This window comes from Anopheles maculipalpis, chromosome 2RL (assembly GCF_943734695.1).
Source record: "Anopheles maculipalpis chromosome 2RL, idAnoMacuDA_375_x, whole genome shotgun sequence".
Classification (NCBI taxonomy): Eukaryota; Metazoa; Arthropoda; class Insecta; order Diptera; family Culicidae; genus Anopheles; species Anopheles maculipalpis.
The window spans coordinates 11,488,644-11,512,966 of record NC_064871.1 but is presented as its reverse complement, the minus strand read 5'-3'; the positions used below and the strand labels follow the sequence as shown (position 1 = coordinate 11,512,966).

At 44.1% G+C, this 24,323-nt stretch overlaps 4 protein-coding genes across 5 annotated transcripts in view; 2 read left to right on the top strand and 2 right to left on the bottom strand.

Annotated features, from left to right (window-relative positions):
• The window catches only part of LOC126558824 (pyridoxal phosphate homeostasis protein), a 445,790-nt gene that overhangs the window by 63,564 nt on the left and 357,903 nt on the right, over positions 1–24,323 (top strand). The gene's annotated exons all lie outside the window — the stretch shown is intronic.
• LOC126560092 (prolyl 4-hydroxylase subunit alpha-1-like) lies at positions 4,156–5,133 on the top strand. The gene is made up of 2 exons (XM_050216254.1): positions 4,156–4,791; positions 4,873–5,133. Exons 1-2 carry the CDS (start codon positions 4,156–4,158, stop codon positions 5,131–5,133), a joined length of 897 nt encoding a protein of 298 aa, XP_050072211.1.
• On the bottom strand, positions 5,903–11,189 carry LOC126560091 (pickpocket protein 28-like). Its single transcript, XM_050216253.1, has 6 exons — positions 10,581–11,189; positions 10,362–10,513; positions 9,513–9,630; positions 9,176–9,325; positions 6,560–6,764; positions 5,903–6,345 (listed from the first exon to the last, which is right to left on the bottom strand). The coding sequence occupies exons 1-6, from the start codon at positions 11,187–11,189 to the stop codon at positions 5,903–5,905; spliced, it is 1,677 nt and encodes a 558-aa protein (XP_050072210.1).
• The window catches only part of LOC126559679 (GATA zinc finger domain-containing protein 14), a 55,680-nt gene continuing 50,820 nt past the window's right edge, over positions 19,464–24,323 (bottom strand). The window contains exons 11-12 of the mRNA XM_050215849.1: positions 23,082–24,279; positions 19,464–19,769 (exon numbers count right to left, since the gene is read on the bottom strand). Coding sequence (XP_050071806.1) covers positions 19,464–19,769; positions 23,082–24,279 — 1,504 coding nt within the window. The remainder of the gene's footprint in view (positions 19,770–23,081; positions 24,280–24,323) is intronic.

Here is a 24,323-nt window from a genome sequence, read left to right as displayed (position 1 = left end):
GAAATGCTAGGGAAATCACACACCGGAAACGTAATCCTTTCGTTGCTTCCGGATGGGTGGCAACACACCCACACACGTTGCAGTACGATGTTTTCCAGCAAATTCGCTCATCATCTGAAATCTGAAGAAGCTTTACACGCTTGCACAGTAGGGCCGGATACCGAGTTGTACAGCAACAGAAATTTCGCTTGTTTGTACACTGTATCCGACAGACAGAGTTCATTCGTCAGCATGTACAGCTTGCCGGTTGGATGAAAAATGTTTTGATACATAGGTAATATTTTATTCATCCATTGCAGCACTCCGCATCCTCAGCTCCCTCACGCAGAGGGAGCTTGAAGTAGTTGAAAACCCATGGCACGAACATTGGACGCTGGTGGAAAAGGGAACAGGGGAGAATTATGAGCCCTGCTATGCCCAGTGTCTGCGTGTGGTTGATCCTTACCACTAGATAGTACTACTTTCAACACGTAAAATCGTTCCTCAACTCTCCAGTTTGTTCTCCCGTTCCAAACACTTTCCAGAAGCATTTGAGATTTGAATGCTTCCTTTCATGGTAGCTGCACAACACGCCAGTGAGCGAGGCGATAAATAGAGCTGCAAACGTTTAGCAATGGGCAAACGCAAATATTTCCATCAGCAATCCCTCTCAAAAATACACCTGTCACCGTACCCATGACAATCGGACGATTGGATAGGATCGGCACTTCCAATCGGGAGCAACGGGTCAGGTTGTTATGGTGGGTGTCAGGATATCAGAGATCCGGCTTTGACTTTTCGAGGACACTTTGATTTTGGACGAAGCGACTAGGAGGAGAAAGTCCAGAAAAACACTTTTTTATCACTGTTGGACTGTTGCTATCTTTGTAACGAAGAATGATGGAATTCCATAGATGTTAGAAACAGCTAAAGATGATATTTCTGAATCCTTGAAAATTTTGCATAGACTCTGTGACAAACTTTCAGATAAACGATACCATTCAGTCTCTGTGAAGACTGAATGGTATCGTTTAATCTAGACATGAGATTATTGGGAATAAATTTAGGGATAAATTCTTTTCGCTCTGGATCGAGGAACGATTTTCATCCGATTTCTCCAATTTCTTGCCTTCGCGGATCACATCGACCTCATCAATTAGACAAAGACAAAATACTTGCTAGTAGTACTCTACGGGTACGAGCCCTAGACTAGCTAGCTGAGCTGTTGCTGGCAGTGCAGATTCTGACGGAAGTCAAAACCGCTAGAGGAGCGCAGCGAACTTGTTGTCTGGATCAAGTGCAGTCAAACCTGTCGGATATCGGATGCAGCTGTGGATGGAGCCCGAGACCTAGTTTTTTGGAAATTTACTGGAGAGTCGTTATAGAAAGAGAGAGTTGCCAGTCGCAAAAAGAATTGTAAAAATATTCGGCGCTTCGAATCTCTCTTACAACTAGGAACTCTTTCGAAGTGAGTTCCATTATAACGACTCGCAAAAGATTTGTAAAAGCTCTTCTAAATTCGAGTTTCAATGCTTCCATTAGAAAGATTTAAATCACTCATGTACTATTACCCTCTTCCCAAGCACAACACTCGTTAGCAGAGCAAATTGGCTTAATAAATGTTTGAAACTGCTCAAAGGTTTAGAATTTCTTGTGCAAAGAATCTCGTCTATTGAGCAACAAAACATTACAACGCCAACTATCAATCGGGTCTGTGTACGTTAGTGATATTAAGTTTGCTCCCGAATGCCGTCCAGCAAAGACAGACCAAGAAGCATTCGGCCATTCCGTTCCGTACACCAATGTCCAGTCGACCGGAAGCAATGCGATTGTTGTGTTGTCATCGCATCGGATCGAAACCAAACGCAACCGGTAATGTCCACAAAGCCCTACCTACGATTTCTCTATCCGGAAACCGGGTTTTGTGCCGACGAACTGCTGTATTGATGTAGAGAAACCGTCTCGATCTGCATACTGTTTCTCCGGCTGTCATGTCCGATGCAGCAGCCGTTCAATTATCCAGCAATCCATCAACTCGGGTTCCTGTTGCCATTGCGCCCGGGTGCTATTATCTTTATCGGCTATCCATTATAGATAGAAACACGCAGAAGGGCTTGCAGTGCGCTGGTATCGGTTACCCTTGCATTGATACACTGTTGATCGACTGCAGTCAGGCGTACATGAAGAGATTCTGATACGGAGTCCATCTTGACCGGTGCATCGTTACGACATTTGCTGCCGCCTGTAGACCCGGCACAGAATGCACCATTTTTAACCATTCAAGCACCTTGTTGATATTGGACAAAACCAATAAAGATTCCTTAGTTGTTGCCAGGTTTTGATACCGTAGACAAGCGATGCTGTTATGCTTGGAATGTTTGCTTACCGAGCGCAAAACCCGTAAGAAGATCTTGCAATCATAGGCTTGATGTCGGCATGTTATGTCTTGATTATAAAATGCACTTGAAAGTGTTGTGGATGGAGGCATCAAGAAGCATCAGTGCTGATTAATCATTTAAAATCAATCTGTCCTAAAAACCCATCAAACAATGTAAAGCTTTAAAGTTGTAATCGTTTCTTCATACGGCAAACGCCATCATAGGCCATAGGCGGATTGTTCCGTCAGTAGAGTCGCTACCGGCTGCAGAAAGAGGTTTGAAAGGAAAAATTCAATTAGAAAAACAATTCAATGGCCTTTGCTTTTTTTACGCGCGCGCATGTGTGTGTGTGTGTGTGTGCTCTCTTTTTTCATGAACAAAACATTATGAAAAAGGATACCGTGCGTGCACACTTTTGGTAAATATTTGCACAAAAAGCCCCGAAGCAAAACGCAAACATACTGTGCTCTGTATCCAAAAGGCCTGGCGCCCAATGCTGTTACATGGCTTGGTAAGGTGGTAAGGTTGTGGAGAGATCTATAGTAGTAGAAATAAAAATATTAGGTTTCCAGGGTTGATGATGGGTGAAAAATATATATGTATATATATCCTTTCCGATCATCTTATTGCTGAGTGATGGTGGCGGTCGCTTCATCCATCCTCACCCAGGCCTGGAATGTACTTTGAACTGTACCGTGTCCTTGCTGTGGACTGGGAAAACAATTTATCCGAAGGGGGTACATTTATCGTTATGATTGGATTTCATAACAACTAAATATTTCATGCATTTCATTCGCTTCATTCCATCCGAGCTATGTGCGAGGCCGGTGTGTTTGTATGACCGAGTTCGTCAGCGCACGTGAAAAGGAAGGGATTCATTTTCATTTGCTGTTTGATAGTCGGGATGAGGGTTGGTCGGCTTTTGTCTTGCCGCTCCGTGCACAGATCCAAAAGGGAACAAAAAAATGGGCACAACAATATTCACCCGTCGAGTTGCGGGAATCGTCATCCATCGTCGGCAATTCGCACAACCCGCGTGTCCCTGGTATCGTGCGCCTGGGTGTATGCAAATGCACTTTGTGAAATCGATCAATGCCGGTGACGCAGGGAAAGAGAGAGAGAGAGGTTTGCATATGAAATGAAGCGTATGGTACGTAAGCAGTTCGAGCAGGAGTGAGATCTCCGTTCTCCCTAGAAGACCCTGGCTGGCTGTACTTCCATCCATGCAGTTTTTTTTAAAGGTTTTTGGTGCATCAGTTTCATCCAGCACAACGCATCGTCCGGGGTGAGAATTTGTATTGATTCGAACTTTGAAAGGGGGAAAGCGATTGCATTTTTATTCTTTCCGTTCGGTACACATTTGTTCCAGGTGTGCGAAATTGATTTGCGGGGGCAGGGATTTCGCGCGTTGGAGTGGAAAATCGGCACCCCAAAATAATGGTTGGTTTCATCACCTTCGAAGCACTTCCGCCGAGATGAAACGTTACAAGATGCATTGCGGTGCGTTCTGGTGGGACCCTGGGATGAAGCGTTTGTATTGCACTGTAATTAAGCGGGATTATTGTCTGTTTGTGGTAGACAAAACACCTAGTGGTAGAACTCACTCTCCAACCGGCGTGCTGTATGAGCGGAGATATTAAAGTACCGAGAATACTTGCCGCGTACCTGTAGTTGTTGTGTTTGAACAGCTGTGCAACTGCGGCTGGGACACGTTGGTACGGCTTCTTCAGGTACTTTGATTCAACTTCAACTATGCACCATCTCAGTCGATTTTTGGATTCTTACAAAAGCACATCAAATGAAGCGTAAGATGCTAGTGAGTAGAATTGGTCAGTGTCTGGTGACGTTGGTAGTGTTTGCAGTTGTTTCTATTAGTGCACAAACCGTTGATGGGGATGTAGAGGTAGCGACGGTTGATGGTGAGCAGGTGGTTAAGATCAGGTTTGACCCGTTCATGGACCTGTGCCGGGGGACATACACTGAACCGTCTGCCATAACTAGCACACTGTACTGTTTGTATGATGTGCGCAACACACACAGTCTCCTGTCCCCGAGTAAGGTGGAAGTGCTCCATAACGATCCATTTGTCGCTCTCATACACGACATGGTGTATGATAGTGAGATCGAGCAGCTGCAATCATTGGGAGATGCGACCATTAAACGGTCCGGCCCTACCAACGATAGCTGGCTGCCAGTGTTTTACGACAATCATCAAACATACACGCTGCACGATCGGGACCATCCGGTGGTAGAGCGTTTGACACGCCGCATCGAACGTGCGACGGGATTGAGCTGCGAAACGGCGGAAGATTTGAAGGTTATCTACAACGAAGTCGGTGCGTATAGGACAGGTGATATAGATTCCATCCAGACGAAGGAGGACTTTCATCGTTTTTCCTATTCCGGGGATCGGTTAGCAACGGTTTTATTCTTCGTAAGTAACGCAACACTTTGACGGGTGGAAATTGGAAAAAACAAACTAACCCAAGCTATTCCTTCTACATTTTTTTTTTAGCTGAGTGACGTCGAGCAGGGTGGATACACCATTTTCCCAAAGCTACGTGTCGCTATTCCACCCCGCAAAGGTGCGCTGGCGTTCTGGTACAATCTGAAGGATACCGGTGAAGCAAATCCCCTAATGAAGTACAGCATCTGTCCACTGATGTCGGACGAAAAATGGACGGCAAAGAAACTGATCCACACACGTGGTAATGAGCTGCGCCATCTGTGCCGCCCGGAATCGGCACCGAATCCGGACTCGAAGAACACATACTAATTAGTGAGGAAGCTACTGTCACAACAACAATTGCCACGTGACACGGGTTGCGCCTGGGCGTTACTTAACCGAAAATCGATAATAAACGATAGAGACAGAGACCAAAACGAAGCGTGTGGACGAAGCAAACACGTGTTCTCGGTGTGGAATTTGACCTCTGGGGATGATCAGGGAATAGTCCGTGGTAGGAATTTGTCTTTGTTGGATGTGAAATAGTTACATAAATTGCCCGTTAGCAAGTGAATAAGCTTATGCCAGCATGTGACGATCGTGAGACCGTTTGATGTTTGGTTTCTTTCATCAAAGATTAAATAGACTGTACCTTTACCCGGAAAGGGTTTAATTTATTGAACTACTTGCCACTACAATATTTTAGGATGCTTTCTAGTATCCTTGAAAAGCGTCATCATGTGCTTTACTGATGCTATTCACCAAGCCCTTGAAAAAAAAAGTTGGTAAATAAATTTACTTGCTATGAGCTACTTTCCTGAGCAACTACAAGCTCTCCACTACAGTCACTGAAAACCTCATCCTCTAAGCACATTCAAAAACAGCAACCACTAACGAGTAAACCGTTTGTTGGTTTGGGCAAATGGACGACCCGTGCCCACTTGTTCCTTGTGTTTTGCTGCTTGTTTTTTCTTTGTTCTTCACCCGGCATCAAGTGCCTGCAAAAGCGTTACGTACGTGGTGTTAATTGGAGTGGCGCAAAACAATGGGCGCTGTAACAGCTGGGGCCAGCCTGGCGCGCCTGACCGGTCCCACAAGTTTACTGCAGCAACTCGAGGTTCGGTTTGTGCGCACGGAGCCGTGCACTCCAGGAGCGGGTCGCAAACACCAGCACCAGCTGCCGGCCGACAAAGTAAACAACCTCCATTAGGGTTATCAGTGACATGCCGGCCATGATGCCGAACATCCCGCCGAAGTTGCTAAATATCTCGAACCAGTAGTACGCAACGTTCTGCTTGTACATCCACGTTTCTGGCTGGCCGAAGAATATCCGTACCACCGCGACGTCCGCCACGTTCTCGATGCCGGCCGTAATGCTGAAACCGTTGCGCCGGGACCGAATTAGGGGCAGCTCGGAAGCGGTGATCTGATACTTGCTGGCCGAGCACGAGGGTAAACATTCCGGACAGTAGAGCGATTCTTCCATCTCCTTCTCCAGGCCCGGTATGCGCACGATGTCCGTTATCACGGTTGACCACTTGACTGTGGTCGAATTTGGGAAGGGGAGTTGAAATCAAACAAACCGGCCATTCGAAGGTGGTTGGTGAGAGGACGATATCAAAAACATTATTATCACCTTCTCGCCCCTCCCAAAAAAACACCCCGCTCAGTGTTCCGAGCGATTAATTCCTGTTAAGGATAATTTTTGGCGTATCCCTGCCAACTCCCCCCCCCCCCCCCCCAGGAGGAAACTTACTCTTGTACTTGTTCAGGCAAGCGATATGTTGGAGATTGCAGGTCGTTATGGATTTGCTGCTGGCCGTTGCTGCAGCCGTTGGCATGTAGAACGGTACGCACTCGCACAGTGCCAGCACGCTCCGCAGTCGGCAGGCGGCCACGCAGTTACTGCGGCCATAGTTGGCACCGTACTTTAGTAGCTCGTTGCGAAACACGCACTGGCGCTGAAAATTGCCAAGAATCGGCAGGTTAGTGTGTTCGGCGCTGCAGTGCATAAATTATTCGCGGAAGTGGCGTAGAAGCGGGTGATAATGGTCCTCGAGTGCTGTACCGCGCCGTCGAGTGGACTTAGTTTGGGGAAGCAGTCGTGAGAACTGCCAAACTATGGGTAGCATCTGTGTAGGCGTCTGTGGCCAGATCCCGGTATGCAAAGTGCACGGTGCATAAATATTGTTCTGCGGTCGTTGGTCGCCAGGAACATGTTGTCTAGTCCAGATGGGAGGCAATGGTAAATGGTAAGGCATCTCGTAACGATGTGGTGTTTCGACGACAACCCTTTTAGGGTTGAAATCCGCAAAAAAACGAGAGAAGCCACAAAACATAGTGTTTCTGGTGGATTAAGAACGGCAATCGGAGTAAGTGTCATAGACAACAATATTTTCTTTATGACGATGGCGTTCAAAAATCAGTTTTTGTAGTATGAGAACGGTAAATTGGAAAAAAAATATATTTCCTGGAAAAATGGAGATTTCTGGAGAAGAATCTTTCAAAAAATTGGAATTTTCATTCTACTTATAATCCTTCATTTTTGTGATAAGATTCAACTCATATTCCAGTTAAATAGCCTTGTCCGAATATCATTGTACGCCTTGTGTAAATTGCCAGTTAAGATATGAACTCATCTCCGGGAGGACTCCTAGCTTTTTAAAATGTTGACTAATGCTTATTATGGAGTCTTCTTCTTCTTCTTCTTCTTCTTCTTCTTGGATGAATTGCCTTCATGTTCATGCAAGGCCATCGAGTGACTCACAGTTATAGCAGAAAAACTGCGAAAAAGGGGTTTTTGTGGAATAACTCGGCATAGGATGTAGAGATCGGGATAAGGTACTGGACAGGAAGATGCACGGGCCAAAGACGCATCCAATGGTACGCAAAACGCCAAATCGGACCAACAATGAGCAAGTCATCCCGCGGGAATGCTGCTTGTAGAGTTTACCGGCAGTTCCTGAGACCACATTAGCCTGTGGAAAATCGGCGATTATTCGCTCAGTTTTTGTCCGATCAGAGCGTTCCACATATTGTTAGATGCGTCTTTGAGTCGTGCATCTTTTTGTGGGACACTCCTGCTTGATTCCTCCACTCCCCCTGCCCAGTTATTCCACGAAAAAATCGTTTTGTGCGGAAATTTGGCGATAACTCGCTCATTTTTGGTCCTATCTAGCCGTACTACATACTGTTGGATGCGTCTTTAGGCCGCGTATTTTTGTTTTTTGGCTTATTTAGATCAATGTTCAACGATTTTTAAAATAGTAAGTGTAGGGAAAGTTACCGGAAATTTACCGAACTTAGATACAATGTGATAGAGGGCCCGAGTTTCCACTCCGCTTAGAACCCTAGAAAAGCTAATTCTACCACTGCACCATACAGTTCTAGGCACTAAATGCGATATATAACAGATCATGGTCATCATGATAGAAATATCGAGCTTTAACCAAATTCCAATAACAGTTCAATTTTTCAAACTTACAACTCCAAAGATACCCGGCTAACGTAGCAAAACTCGTCATTAAGATAGCAGTTTTTCCGACCATCGCCAATAGCATGCCGGCCTTGCGGAATTTTATTTTACGATCTCAACACACCACTCGTTCCGCGTCAAATGATCGTAAAATTGGCAAATTCCATTGGATTGTAAGTTTTCGGCTGTAGTAGCATTTTACAACCAACCCCTTCCTTCCTGGTTGCCTTTCCCCACTTCCATCTTCCAAACGCAGCTCTCTAATTGGATTATCAGCAAACTAGCTGCTTTTTTTTATAGACCTCTACATCACGGCTAACGGATGCACTCTTGCAATACAATTCCGCTACAACCCTTTTGCGCTTATGCACCGATATGCACCGAAATCGATGTGTATGTGGTCGTATTTGGATGCTTCCTAACACACAGCACAGCGGACGAGATATCAGAACGTATGAGAATGCAACTGCATCTCTGGAACTGCCAAATTCCGCTCTGCTACGATGGAAACCGAACCCCAATCCGTGGACATGAGCACCGGGATGTACTACTGTTCGCTCCCTCTCCCCCCCCCCCCCTCATCCCGGGAAAGTGCATGCACCGGTACGGTGGGATGCGCTTCGAAATAAATTAATTACCTTCCATCTGCTCCGTTCGGCGGGCGGCAGCAGCTTCATGTCGGCACTGGATATGGCAGTAGTAGTGACTCAACCACAGCGCCCCACATTAGCCAGTCCGGTTCGTTTCAAAGTGGGGGCTAGTGCTTTTTGGGATTTTTCCTCCCCCTTTTTTTTTTGTTTTGGATGAGGAAAAACAACGACAGTGCACAACCTTGGATGGGCCACCCCGGTACCCACAGGTGAGTGCTGTGCAGTCTGTACAGTGATGTTGCCTTACCTTCTGTCTCGAGTAGCGCAGCACATCCGGCTCACTGTTGATGGTGATGGCATCAACTCGTATGAACGTTTCCGTACCGAGGTGGACGAATTGCTCGTTTACCCCGCCGGCCGTACTGTCCGGGACTTCGCTCGGGTTGAAAATTTGAAGCTGTAACGAAGGTAAAACACGAAGAGCTATAAACCCACCACGCTACGATTTAGACGTTACCGGTTTTCGGTCGGGCGACAGCAGTGCAGCGGATCACTGCCACACGGTGGACAGGTGAACTTGATTAGGAGTGTGCGGGGATGGTGACGAAAAATGGGATACTGCTAAAGGAATGGAGTGTCCGTACGTTGAAGCCAATGTTGTTGAACAAGTTGTAGAAATAGTCATTAGAGGATCCATTCAGCAGAAGCACCAATCCCATTTCCGGTCCAGTTACGTCCAAAAAGTACGATGGCGGATGAATCCTGAAAAAGATTGGCAGAACAAGAAGAAAAAAAGAACGAGAATTCGGACGGATTTGTGTTGAGGAAAAGGAAGGGTTTTCAATTTTTGGCACGAGCTAAATACGTGTGTACCTGTATTATGTATGAGTGAGTGAGAGTGAGCCTCTTCTGTAATATTTACGTGTTTTGCAGACTAATTAAAAAGTGATTCTTCAGCCTTTAGCTTCAAGGTTTCTTGGTTTACTGCATATTTTTTTACTTTTGGTAGTATTGTTAGTCATTTTAATGCTATCTTTACAGTTGCTGATGCACAGCAGATTGCATACCCTGAGGCGAATAATAAAGGTAAATTTGTACAATTAATTTTTAAATTATTTTTCGTGCGTATTTCTTCAAATTAGGTACTGAATATTATTTTACACTATAATAACAATAATTGAAGCTATTCTACCCCATGTGTTGTGCAATGAAATAGCTTTAGCAGCAACAAAACTGCTGGTGTAGAGAGCAGCTGGTAGCAAGTTTCTTAAAATAATTTTTCACTTCAAAAACTTTTCCGCACCAGCATCAGATCGTCGTGTTCTGAGGAAGTACTACCTTACACGGTACGCCTTAGTATCTGATGAACCGGTAGTACAAGGCTTCTCATCAAGAAAACTTCACCAACTCTGTGCGTATGTGGGGTTATACTGTTATCAAACAAACCTGAAGACATACTAGCTACGTCCAAGAAACCCTCCCACACTACTTACTCGTTATCTTCGTTGTGTCCGATAAAGTTGAACGTGCAGCAAAATCCATACTGCGTACGGCGTACCTCAACCATATCGTTCCGCAGCATGCACGGTAGTTCGATACTTTTCCAGAAACATCTCAACAGCATATCCTCGCAACGGGGCGATAGCTGCAAAGATGCACCACATCCGATTAGTGCCACCCGTTTCCCCTGCCTCGCGGTTCTACCGTCTCACCTTGGTAAGCGTTTCCAGCGCATTGTACATGCCAGTTCCGTTGCTCACATCGTTCAAATCGAGAAACTCCTGAAATTTTGTCATCTGGTGCAGATTCTCGTAGTCGAAGTCATACAGCTTCCCCAGCAGTACGATTTGCTCGAGAAAGTAGCTCACATTGTGCCGTTCCGTGTCCTTCTCGGCCAGCTGACGTGCGTATCTCAGGGCGGCCGTCCGAGAGATCCGATTGTTGTTACACAGCGAGATCGCCGGAAACGGGACGAGATTGATCGGGTAGATCGTATCGTGCAGCGTTGTTATCAGTGGATTGGCCGTAAATTTACCCCAGGCGGATATGATAATCGCAACGAGTGTGGCCGCTTCAAGTATTAACATCAGCAACCAAAACAATCGCTCCCAGACGGAACGATCCTTTTGGGCCAGCTGACGGTAACAGTGAGCGGTGATGCTTCCAAAAAGCTGGAACAGTTCCTCCGTGAAGCGATACCTTTCCCGCAGGCGGCCACGTGTTTGCGGTGGTTCGTCTCGTTCGGCGATTGGGGTGCCGACCGCCGTACCACTCGAGATGGTGGACAGCTTCCTACGCTTTTGTGCATTCGCTTTTATCATTATGGCCTTGGGGGCTTTGCTAGTTGGCACGGTGTGTTGTTTTTTCCTGCTTTAATTTAAATATCGATTTCAAAAGACACTTCACTCAAACTTTGTACACCACCACGTCGAAGGTTGGCACTTGGCTCATCAAATGTCATCGACGGGAGGGATGCAATCCTTTTAATAACCAAACACAACACAACAGCCAGTCATCAGTGATTCTTTCTCGTACACCGAATATGAATGTACAGCTCGTTCTCCCCCCCCCCCCCCCCCCCCCCGCCCGGTGAAAGACTCACAGCAGGAGAAGAGACGCTGTCTGACTGTCTGTGTACCGAGATCAAAGTCACACTGCGGGAGTCTTCAGCGCTCCAGGACGATGAATGGTTAGTGCCGGAATCGACGAATGTCAATACCGGGCAGCAATAGGAGGTTGATTGTTTTTACATCTCGTCTACCCGTACTTTTCCCGGGATTCCGGGTGTTTGGTTTCGGTATCAAATATTTATTTTACATGCACGGTGAGTCAAAACAGGCAGCAGATCGATTAGAATGTGTGGGGTGACAGAAATATTACGAATGAACTGTGCGAGCAGACGAAGGAAACAAACTTTCCCCGGGTTCGTGGATGCTTCCTTTAATGAGTTGGAGCGTCAGGATATCGACATCAGTTTCCGGTAATGACATGTTCACTCAAATGGTTCGGTTTCGTGTTGTAGCACTGTCATTAATATTCATTCCACCATTACCATCGGGAACGTACGTACCATGGAATGATTGCATTCGGTCGTAGAGGGCAGTACTAGTAGCGAACTTTGCGAAAACCCAGCCAAGGAATCACCATCATTCTGTGTACATCGTTTCAGTACATTTTTCTTCCCCATCTGCTTTTATAGCTTTACTAAAGGGAGAGTTAAGGGTGCGGTGTTTAAATTATTATTTCCATATTTTATCACTCAATAAAGCGTTGTTCTACCGCAGAGCACGCTAAATGGCGGTCGAGTGTCGATTTGGAGCTATAAAGACTTCGACATGTTGCCATAGTAACGGCAAGTTATTATTGGGAAAGTTTTTTTTACCGCTGCAATTAGGTTTAATGAAAGGCATTCAAGGGTAGCAGGATTTCCGAAATTGACTTGACAACTTACACTAAACTCACCTGGTAGTTGTGTTCGTTTAAACAAAGGAATTTTGGATGTATCTTTCATGTACTACATAAAACCTAACTCAAAAGGTTGATTTTTATGTTTACAATCCAATTTTCAATTTATTTTTATTAACCTTTTGATTTGCTTTCTTTTTTTTTTTTTGATGATCAATATAAACGAACTTACATAATACAATTCCAAATGGGTTTTCTTTCGGTTTCTTAGCAATAGTGGACACCTTTTTCGACGGGCGAAAGGAACAGTGTCCAGTGTCCTGACATCAAGAGCACTTTGCGTTCCGTTCTTGAGGAAGACTTTCGTGCAGAATGTCTTCCCGATGCGTGACACTATCTTACGCAGTACATCGAACGAAGAGACACTTGAATCGAGATGTAAAATGGATGTCCAAAATGGGGCAAACAGATCGATAGATTAATATGCTTTATTTTAGCGCTAGAAGGCCTTTTTCTGCCCTTCTTTTGTAAGAGAATGATAGAGAGAGAGAGAGAGAGAGAGAGAGAGAGAGAGAGAGAGAGTTTTGCAACAAATCAGATTGCAACACAGAAGATTTTTTGTTGTTAAGTACACAAATCCACGATCGTCGAAAAACATCTAACAGTAATGATTAAGCGTGTCGCTAAAACAGACGAAACTGACGTCCATGAGTGCGATTTACTGGGAGACAGTACAAAGTACGTATTACATCGAAAACTTAGCCACTACCGACCGATTGGATAATAATAATAAATCTTTCGTCCAAATACGTTCAGCCCCGTTAGCCGATCGATGACGCCACCCGATGCAGTGACGCCACCGTTGGGCCATTTGGGTTCCGCTACCGTGTTTTGACCGCTTCCTAATATCTAAAAACACATACACACACACAAGACACACACGTACACATCGAGAATGTCTCACTCTTCGGTTAGTTCGTACCTAGCACTAGCTTAGCTTCTTAGTGTATCGTTTAGGTCAATATCCCTTTGTTTTGATTTAAGTGTTTTCGTTTACCTTACAGTTTCGCTTCATATTTTTTGGTTCTGGATTGCATTAAGTGGTACTGCACATGTTACCGATTTTCTGCTGTTAAAACATCACCTACATACTAGTGTGTGATCCCACCGTCGCGGGACCATTCGAGGTTACATACATTGATAAGTAATATAGTGAATAAAACAAAAAAAAAAAATGGTGACGCGTTTACTACCGACTTCCCGATCAAGCTGCCATTCTGATGCGCATTTACTATCGTTGCGTCGTCCGTATCATTCTATCTAGTTACGTTGCGATTGCACATTGGTAAAGATTATCGGTACAAAAAGGTTCCCTCGCTAATCACATCCAATATCAGCTTCAGTCCTTGCGCGTTTCAATTTACAATCTCGTGGCAATACACGCCAATACAGTACTACTTTTTGGGGGAGTTTACATGATGCGATGCAAAGTATGTATATCGACGAGGCGTTTAATTTCGATAATTATTTAACAGTGATTAAACCCTGTTAGACGGAAAATTTGGAGACACATTTAATAAAGTTCTGCAATTTTTCTTAGTTCAAAATGACATAAGTAAATCGAATCGAAACCACATTGAGGTTGTTTTTATAGCAAGTAGTAATGGGTGTACTAATAGCCATTTGACAGTTCAATTTGACAGGTTGATTCCTTAAGGCTAGGGAAGGATGTATGAATGCGCGTACGATGCAATTACAATTCCGTGCTCATTTCACCCATAATTACTGGGCCCTGTGGGAAAAAAGAGGGAAAAAATAGAAGGAATTATTAATAATTTTCCAATTTTAAAATTTTATCGTTCAGATCATTAACCAAAGTCGCCTAAAAAGCATCTTCAGCAGACAATGTGTATGACGGTGTGTTTGTGTTTGGTTTACATGACAAAGCGTTATTTAGTTTTACGCCTGCAGCAATCTTAATTGTGGCATTTGCAAAGGAGTAATTATTTTAAACTACTTAAATGATCCTTTCGATTCTAATGTTCAGCAACTTGAAGCTATTTTTCGAAACTTCAACCTAAAAAAATTGTTTTATTGCACTACTTAAATTATTGTACCTCAAGTAGTGTATTACTATTAATTTTATAGCAACCTAGTGTTCATGTTACTATTTTGACGTTTGAGATGTTATGGTCACATTTGACAGATATGAATTTACTAACATTTACTATCAATTATTTATGATATGTACTCAGCTAGTACTACTACAACCAACTGACAATGCTTGCTGTACCTAATGTGTGAATGTACCAAGCTCTGATACCAATATTATGTATAGGATTTACACAAGCTACCAAACTACCACGCAATAAAACCTTTAGCAGATTACACGTTACGTCCTATAGAATATAAATTTTACTGTACACTAACAACACCGTTAGTGAACAACAAACAGCAAATTGTAACCGATTTCGATTAGGAAAGGGTAAAAATCCCAGTCACACAAAACGCACTCGCTGCTAATGATGGATTTTCCACCGTTACGGGTTTCCTTTGATGCGAAATAAACACGCAGGTCCTTGTTCACGACACGGTGACTTCCCCGCCATCTGTACCCGTGTTGCCCGCGATTGCGTTTTGTTAGGTTGCGTTATCATTTATTCATGGCAAAAAAAAAAGAAAGAGGGTGATGATGATGAACTACACAGACACCCGCACAAAAAACATCCCGGGGCTTAAGGTACACGTGTGCAGGGAGCAGATTTTACAACAATTTATTTTACATCGCCCGACCCTCGAGGGAGCGTACAACAAAAGCTTGAGGTGTCTGTGGGCGGTAAAGGGGACGCCCTGGTGGACGTTAAATGGAGTAGTGATGGAGCTGGGGATTAAATTAAATTTGTTCAACTAATTTGAACTGGAGCTAGAGCTGGATGGAGACGGTGGTGTGAACACTAAGTGAATAATGATTCACATTCACGCCCAGCCTATTTACGGGGAGAGTTAAAGAGATGCGGATGCGTTTGATAAATAAGTGAGTAAAGCGTTCGCTTTTTCGTCACACCCGGGATGGTGTGCGAGGCACGTTGGTTGCATTCTGTCCGGATAGTAAGGGAGAACCAGCATCATCGATAAAAGCGATGGTGCTATTGTCGTATCCTGGCTGGGGGGATGTGAATACGCCAATACGAACCCCAAAAACGGTTGCACGTACCGACCAGTTCGTTCGACACCGGGGTGGCTGAGCATCGCTGGTGGTTGAATAATTAATCATAGTTTTAAAAGCAAATAGATTGCTCTATTAGTTGGTTGTCATGTTGTGCACACGGCTCTTCCTCGTTGGGCTAGCCTAGGAGGCGAATTGATTTCGAAATAATTGTTTATGTTTGCCATTTTCCGGGAAAACGCGTTGGGATGGGTGGTTTTTGCTATCTAGCTGCACAATGGGGTCTCTAGTTGCCTGTATAATCCCGTTGTGTCGATGTGTCGATTTTAAATGGCTCGAAGCTGTTGCGGTGAGTAGAATTTCACATTTAGACTTTTCTGTCTGCCGTTCTGGGATAGGAGGGAGGTTGGATTGTGAGTTCTTGGTACGCACAATTTTCCAAAGCTAACCCACAACAGGCCGTTTGGGATATTTTTTTGGCAGAACACAGGGCCGAATGTGCGAATCAACATCATATTACTATCGAGAGCTCAAATAAACAGATCTTTGGTAGTATCGTGTTGTTTGTTATCATGAGCTGCCAAAGCTTAGTTGTTTGAAATATAATCTGTAGCTGGGGTTTTGGCCCGTGGGTGAGTTACGCGCGAGCGAGCGCAAAATGTAAATTAAACGTTTATACTTTGTACATAAAAGATGACACAGAATGGCTGGTGGAGGATGTGTTTGAACTGTTTGGCTATAGTTTGTGGAACTTAATCCTTTGTCATTTGATTATCTTGCAGCGAGAAATAATTAATGATCAAAACATCCATTAGATGCTTTTTTAAATTGCTTTTTAATTGAAATTTTTCTCTCCGTTTTGACCTCTGGCCTAACCTCAGGATCAAAGTTTCACAGTTCCTGATGGTTTGGGCGAGAAAGTATTCGAATTTCATACCAATTTATGTTGCATTTTATGGTCAGACAAATCAGTTTCATAACCGGAGTCAGATCTTTTCACCTTTTGTTAGCTTTACGTAATTTTTGTATGTCTCCAAGATCATTTTTATATCCACGTTGATAGTTTCTTTTTCAATATCAACACAAATTAGCGACAGTTTTAGCATTTGTTATACTATCCTGATGATCATAAGCTAACTTCGTTTGATGACGGAACACTGCAAAGCTTATAAAAGTAGTATCCATCAAAAATAGCAAAAAGTCGACATAGTCGACATATTTTCAATTGACCTTACAGGAGGGTGGTTTCATCCATATAAAACCATATATATATAGTATTTATTTTGAACCATTAAGCATTTAAACAATGACTCAGATTTTAACATTTTTACAGACGCCAAAACAAGCCCTGCATACTGAATAACTCAGCATGACCGATCAGTTCGTTTGCTTTTTAAGTAGCTTTCGCTTCATTGTACTATTTCCGAGCATACTTGGTACTTTGCCATCTACCGGTCGTGTTTCGAACTAACTTCGAACCAACTTCAACATTCACATCCTTCGGGTTGTACTGACAGACTGATTAATAGTTAGCGTTACCCGATGAGTGTGCTCATCCCTTCAACGCACAACGCACGGTAAGGAACAATTCTCATCCAACCACACTACGACTTGCATTAACGTACACTGTTCTGAGAAGGTTTGTATGTAAGCAAACCTTTGCATTTGTGGGATTCAAACATCCTTGACGCTTTTTTTTTTGTGTTGTTGCTGGTTTGGAGCTTGTCCGAGTTGTTGCTGTTTTGTTCCACGCCAATCTCACCCAAATGCTCACCGAGCAAAGCACCAATAAAAGCAAAAGTGTGAATCGTTTGCGGTACACATCCTGATCCTTCCGTGAAACGTTCCTCCTTTGGCAGCACTGCCAATCATCCGTCGGGCTCGTTGTAGCGCGCACAGTATTGCACTACGAACTGTTAATTTTTTTCAAGTGCCCGTACACCGTCCCTTGAAGCGTAATCTACCTTTTCAGCGGCTGTTGTAAGAGTACACGCCCGTGAACCCCTTTTGCACCGGTGATGATGATGCTGCTCGTGCTGTTGGAGTAGCAGGAACGAACACAACAGCTCGTTCTACCAGGCCGGGTTAGCGTACGGACCATGTGGTTGAAGTTCGTCGTTGCGTCTCGGGTTATCGCGTGCGGTGCGCGTGGTACGATTACCTCGAGCATCGTTATGCTTTTGTTAGGTGAAATTTTTGAAATATCAACTTTTCGAAGCTAAAGTTGAATTAGGCAAACCAACTTGTGGGAACTGGTTGGGCAGGGGTTGAGACGTAGAGCGAAAGGTGGTACAAACTCGGACAATAAAACATCACTAGCCTGGAGCACTTTCTCGGGGGCTAGACTTATTTGCACGAAAATGCTATATCGTAAGGGTAAGGTTGAATGGCTTTTTGGAAAGCAACTTTAGGCTCAAACCCCCAAAAAAAAAAATCTTTTAGACCAATCCTTCCCAAAACTGGTGATCATCCAAACGGTTCGTTCGAGGTTTTTTGCTATCATCCTTCATAGCCACTGCCTAATGAGCTGTAATTTCAATAGAGCGAGTCGTGGACAGTGAACCGTGTCTGTGTGCGTGGTATTTTGGGGCCGTAGGAATTTTGGATGAGAATTGTTTTACTCGCTCTTTTTTTGCTAATAAACGTCCAACGCAAGGACGCTATGTTGGCAATTTTAAAGGTTTTTGGACTGGTGAGGTTTTGAAAGTTATGCAATCCGCGCACAGTTTTGCCGGTATCTGCTGGAGACCGGTAGTTGTATAGTACCAGGGTACGTCTACCTTTTCTCCGATCTACACAGGACATTCGCAGCTGGAAGAGAAGAAAGAGCCTGTTGAGCGGCGATATATCCTAGCGTAGCCAACATTCCCTAAAGTCACAGAATCGAGGATCTATTTTTATGGACTTCCAAGAACATCCAAGCTATCATCATAACTGCTATCGTACTCGGCTAGGGGGTGGCAAGATATAATCAACACCCGTTCTTATCAAAACGTGTGCCTTTCATCGTGTTCCGGCACAAAGTTCAAAGCGTCCCCGGTTGAGATTGCGCGCACGCTGGCGGAGAGTAAAGCCGTTGGAAGTTGGAATTTTCTTTCAACTCGCAACCATCACCACCACAATGTCAATCTGCTTCTCGGTCCTCCGACCGAGAATTTGTTACCAAGGGGATGATTTTCGCTTACACAACGGTTTCCACGTGCTCCTGGCATCACTGTTATGATAAGCCTGGCAAGGTTGTTGCGTCCCCTGTTGGGCGGAATGTTAGAAAGAGTTTATGCAGCATAGTCCCAAAAAAAAAGTATGTGTAGGATACTCCGTTCCCTTACTGTTGTGCCGTGACGGTAATGGTTAAGGGATTAATTAAGAGCACTTGTGAAAACATACCGAAAAACGATTCTGCTTCTTAATGATGTGCTTTTATCACTTGAGCTTAATGTACTGTTTGTAAGGAGTCTTGGGAATGGGTTTTTTGTTGCCGTTTTTGTTGTTGGGGAAGATGATTGGAGATGTTGTTATCTTCTGTGACATTTATATTTTATGGAGGCTTGAAGCTGGAAGATATTGTATTTTCCTGCTAGGATTCATTTCATCCAAGAAAATTCTCTATTAACCGAGAAATTTACCATGAACGTTGGATGTCAGATCATGCTGTCAAGGTAATCTTGATAGAGATTTTTTGATGCTTTCAAGACATTTCTAGTAATCTAGTTCAAAAAGGCAATTACCAAATCTTGGAACATAAGGCAAGGGTGATGTTTGAAAGCATTACTACAGCTACACTTTTAATATTGTTTCTCCCGAAAATATCAAAGCAAAGGTTCAGTATGTAAGTACGCGTTTTAAGTGTCATGGATGCTTCTAAGACAGCTGGTACTCAGCAATGAAACATACTTGATACACGCCAATCTAAACTATCTACTTTGTACTAAGCATCTGAAAACACCTCAAACATTTATACACCCGAGTCTTGTGCTGGACACTCCAAAAGATATAAATCAAACCCATCACCCCGGTGCTCTACTTACCGTCGGCTCTGTATGATAGGTGTTAGTATCAGTTCTAAGCTGGACGAACGATGGTTGCTGTTCTTACCGAGACCGAACCGTGCCGGGCTGGACCCGACCAGGGCCCTGGGTTTGGTCAATCGCACCGAATCGGTGCCCGCTTTGGTCGGACTGTTACGCGCACCCTGTGCACCACCCTGCATCCCACTACCGTTGGCCGACTGTTGGCCGGCGGCAGGTGAACCGTTTACACCCCGCTCGGTTTGCATGTTGCCATTTTCGCCACCGCCTGTCGTCGGGGCACCCACGGACCGGGTGGCATTCTAGTGGTGTTTACCAAACGGAACGAAGTAGTGGTAAGGAGGAAACAAGAGAAAACGAGCGCAATCGCTTTATTAGACGCAGGATCAGCTGTCGATCACGTTCAAATGGATGATCGAACTGTTGCGTACGAACGGTCAAAAGCCAAAAGTGGGACATGCAATGTTAGAAGGATGCATTGTGCAGGCCAGGTGGGGCGAGTGGTTAAAAAGACAATAACAATATAAAATAATAAATTACCAAAACTGCTACAACGGCAGGTGATTAAAACACACATAGAAAAACATGCAACGAGACTGGACATGCAGAGGTGGGATATTTGGTGGAAACTAATAAATAATTCATATTCTGTCCTTTTGGAAGGATTTACAGGTTTTCGATCTATATGACTGAACATATAAATAGCTTAATGGAATTTTTTAAAATGAATATTAGGATATTTCAGGCCTCTTGTGGAACTTTGCAATCGTATAGTAGAATTTTGCATTCAGTTTGAAGAGATTTGCACCTCGATTGTGGCTTTTTTGCCGAACGCTTGGTTCTCTTGTGTTAAATAAGCTAAAATGAAAAAGATCATCAAATAGTTTGTCTACATTAGCACGATGTATCATTCACATTTGAACGGGTTTACAGCAACAAATCGTTGTAATTTTTTGTCCACTTCTACTGCTTCTTAAAATTTCTAGCCAGTTAATGTGAGATTCCATTCTTGCTTTACTAAAATTATCAATATCACTTAGTTGGACAGTGAGTCTTCACTACGACCGAACGGCTCGGAGGGCAACTGATCGCCGGTCCTGCCTTGTGAAAACTATTCTTCTTCTTTTTTTTTTGCAAATTCTATTATTTGGTAGCAAATTTCCACAACTGGCTTGAAATACTCAATTATGCGTTTGAAACACTTTCCCTCAAGTGATTCTATTATTCCAGTAAATGGAACCGAACCCTGTGTAATGGAAAGGTACTAAAAGCAAATTGAAATACAATGCGTAACAATATTGTAACGTGTTACCACAATGTTAAAGACATTTTGTTTGGTAAATTGCATACTTTTGGGCGAAATCGATTTAAAACAAATCATAGCTTTATAGCTGTCTTTCGATCCATACTAATCGACCAAAGCTACGAGCAAACAGCTCTAAAACATTACTTTGATGATTTATATTGTAAAGTACATTCTCTCAGGCTCACTCTCATAAATATCTACTCAATATCAATGTTTTCCTGCGTTCTGCAAAGCAGAGTACGAAAAAGGCTTTATCAAAATTTCTTTGACGTTTTGTAATGCGAAGTTCATAGTTCCATGCAAATTCTCCTTAAATAACTACTCAATATCAATCTTCTCTTGTATTCTAGTAAACTAAAACAACAAAAAAGCAGCTTTAAAGCAATCGATTATATCAACTCCAGTCTAGGCTAGATTCCATTTATGGCACAGCAAAAAATAACATAACTATTGCCCAAGTAAACTGGGGCAGCTATTGGTTTCGCTTGGGCTGGTCCACAGAATTAAAAAAAAAACACAAACCCTAACAAAACAAGGAACGGTCTAAAGAAGCTTTTTGCCCCAGCGTACATGAGTGTCCTAGAATATTTCCAGGGCTACGAGCACGCTGCATGCAATTTTAGTCCTTACTAAAAAGTCGAAAAGCTTCTCGTACAATAAGCCCTCGCAACCAGCGCGGAGGCAAGATCGCGGAAACGGAAGCAAAAGGATGAACGTTAAAGGTAAACTTTTACATCGTTTACTTATCCCACAAAACAAACGAACTGTTACCGTACCGTAAGGCATTGTCGGTGGATGTAAAGTGAAGAGATAGAGAGAGAAAGAGAGAGAGAGAGAGAGAGAGAGAGATAGAGAGAGAGAGATAGAGAGAGAGAGTTAAGGAACACAAAACAAAACACAAAGCGGAGGAAAACGCATACACAACTTTCACTCCCGTCGGTTGCGCCGACACGCGGCGTGTTTCTTCTACTGTCACTGGGTATTTTGGTTCGGTTGGAAAAGCAACACGTGATGCGAAGCGTGTGCACCTGGCGTCAACGGGTGACAGGGAAGGGAAAAAGAAACCGGAACACGGAAGAATGCTTATGAAAAGCCAAAAGAAAAAGCTGCACTGGGTGGGAAAAACCGGAAGGCAGCGCACCAAGCTGCATCCAAATTCAGTGCTCATTTTTGCTTCCTCGACATTCGTTTCTGATTGCCTTTCCGTTTTCCCCGGGATTCTCATTACATACACATACACGCGTGCGCTCACACGTTGATAATGGCGCGATGGATATTGTGGACCGCGGAAAAAATGGATTGCTATAGTAGCTCGAAAAACGTGTAAGAGCAGAACCGATGTGACGGTTCCTTTGTTCGCTGAAGCATTGCATCAAATGCATCAAACGGTTCATGGAGCGCCGGTAGCATGGACTGAAAAGCCACCAGGTAGCAAGGCAGCACCACTCAGTCCACTAGGAATGGGGATCAATAATAAGCGCAACAAGACCAACTTGTTGGTGTTGGTGAAAAGCTCTGCTGGAGTGCAGGATGTGGAAACATGTTTTGCTTTACCGTTCCGTTAACTTTTTTCCTTGTATTTTCTCCTGCTCAATCAGGGTTTGGGTCTGAAGTTGAACAGAACCACTTTTTTACTCCCACTTTCTTATGCATTTTTCTCCAACCGTACCGCGGGGAAAAACTTTCCCACGTTCGGAAAAGCCAAACGGTCGGAGAAAAACTAGAACAAGTACGCTCGTCAGTAAAAATGTGTGCTTGTGTTCCTTCCTAGCTCTTTTGTTAAGGATGTCACAGTTTCATGCATTAGCAAGAGAGGAAAAGGAAGGGAAAGAAAAAAGAGTGAAAAACATTGAAAAAACGCGTTGAAACAAAAATACAGAAACAGCAAAAGAAAATTTTAAAAACACGGTGAACAACATATAAGCACCGAATTGCATAACCTGCAGGGGCGGCTTCTGCTCGACTGTTCGCTCCTCTATCATCAAAATCTGCCTGCTAAGACACTATGAAGACAAATTTATGTTGAAAAAACCCTCAATAGTGGTTATTAAGGCAATGTTGTCAATGGGTCTATCGACTGGCCTGGGAAATGTAACCGGCTATTACAGTGAGGGGATATTTTCATGCACAAAACAACAGAGAACTAAAACAACACACATGCAAATCGATACGAATCGTACGGTTAGAGCACTTCAGTCACACTCTTGCATACATTTAGTGGTAGCGCTGATACCGGATAGTAGATCACACGCTAAAAGGAGACAAGCAACAAACATGCATGCAAAGGTACAAAAGTTCTGCTACTTACAGTGCCCTCACACTGACGGCTGCTAGCGTCACGTGTCACGGTTTGCTCTAGTTCCGGCCGTGTCCCATCCTGGTTACGGTTCGAATCGAAACAAATCAGCGGACCAACCTGATCACCGATCACCCCCTCACCCTTGGTACCTTGGTTGATAACCTCCCAAGGACCATTACTACCCGTCGACTGTCCGTTGATGTTATTATTGTTATTGTTGTTCAGCACATTCTGACTGCCGGTGGCACCCATGCCGAGCAGTCCGGTGAAACTTTCCGGATTGTTATTGTTTAGGCTACCGTTGCCCTGGTTAAGTCTTTCCACGCCAGTCTTATAGTTTTCCAGATAGTCGATTGACTTGTTGAACGATGGTGACTGTACCATCGGGTTTCGCTGCTTCCGGTCCGCACCGGTCGCAACGGACGTGCGGCTAAAATTGTGCACACTGGTAATATTGTACTGGTGTGCCTGTTGCTGCTGATGAAGCTGTTGATAGTGGCGCTTGGGGCGTATTGGTACGCCGATGTCGGACTTGGTACCACGGGACCCACCAACAGCCGAGCCACCGAGCGCATGAATTCCGGTTCCGGACGGGCCGACGTTCGACCGGAAACCGGTCCCATCGAAGAAGTAGTGGTAGGGTGCGGCAGATGACGAGAGCGTTGCCACCGTGTCCAGGTATGTGCTAGTGCTTAACCCGCTGCCTATACTACCCACACCACCGGCCGGATGGCCACGACCACCCAGATTGTTAGTGAAATTGTGCCGATACTGATGATGCTGCTGTTGTTGTTGCTGCTGATGATGATGATGATGCTGAAGTTGATGTGTCTGGTGAGGGTTTCGGGTTAGACTGAAGGTGTAGTGATTGTTTTGATAGTGTGTGTTGTTAGTATTAATCAAGCGACTGTTACTGCCATTCGCGCTATGTACACCAGGTACCGAGGAAAATTTGCTCTGAATGTGTGTTTGCTGTTGCTGCTGCTGTGTTGGCTGTTGTTGCTGTTGTGACTGGGGTTGCTGAGTTATAGCTGAAGGAGGGTTGGTTTGCAATGCCCCACTACGACCTGGACAGAGCGGAGGTTTCCTACTACTCACTGTGTGATGGTGTGACTTCATCGTGTTCGACGAAGATGACTTCGTGTGACCCGACGTGACGGATGCTCCGGAAGATTTGTTCGTACCGTACTTGGCACTGTCGCTGGATCTGTAAAAAGAGGACAACACCATCAAATTACGCCATATTTGATT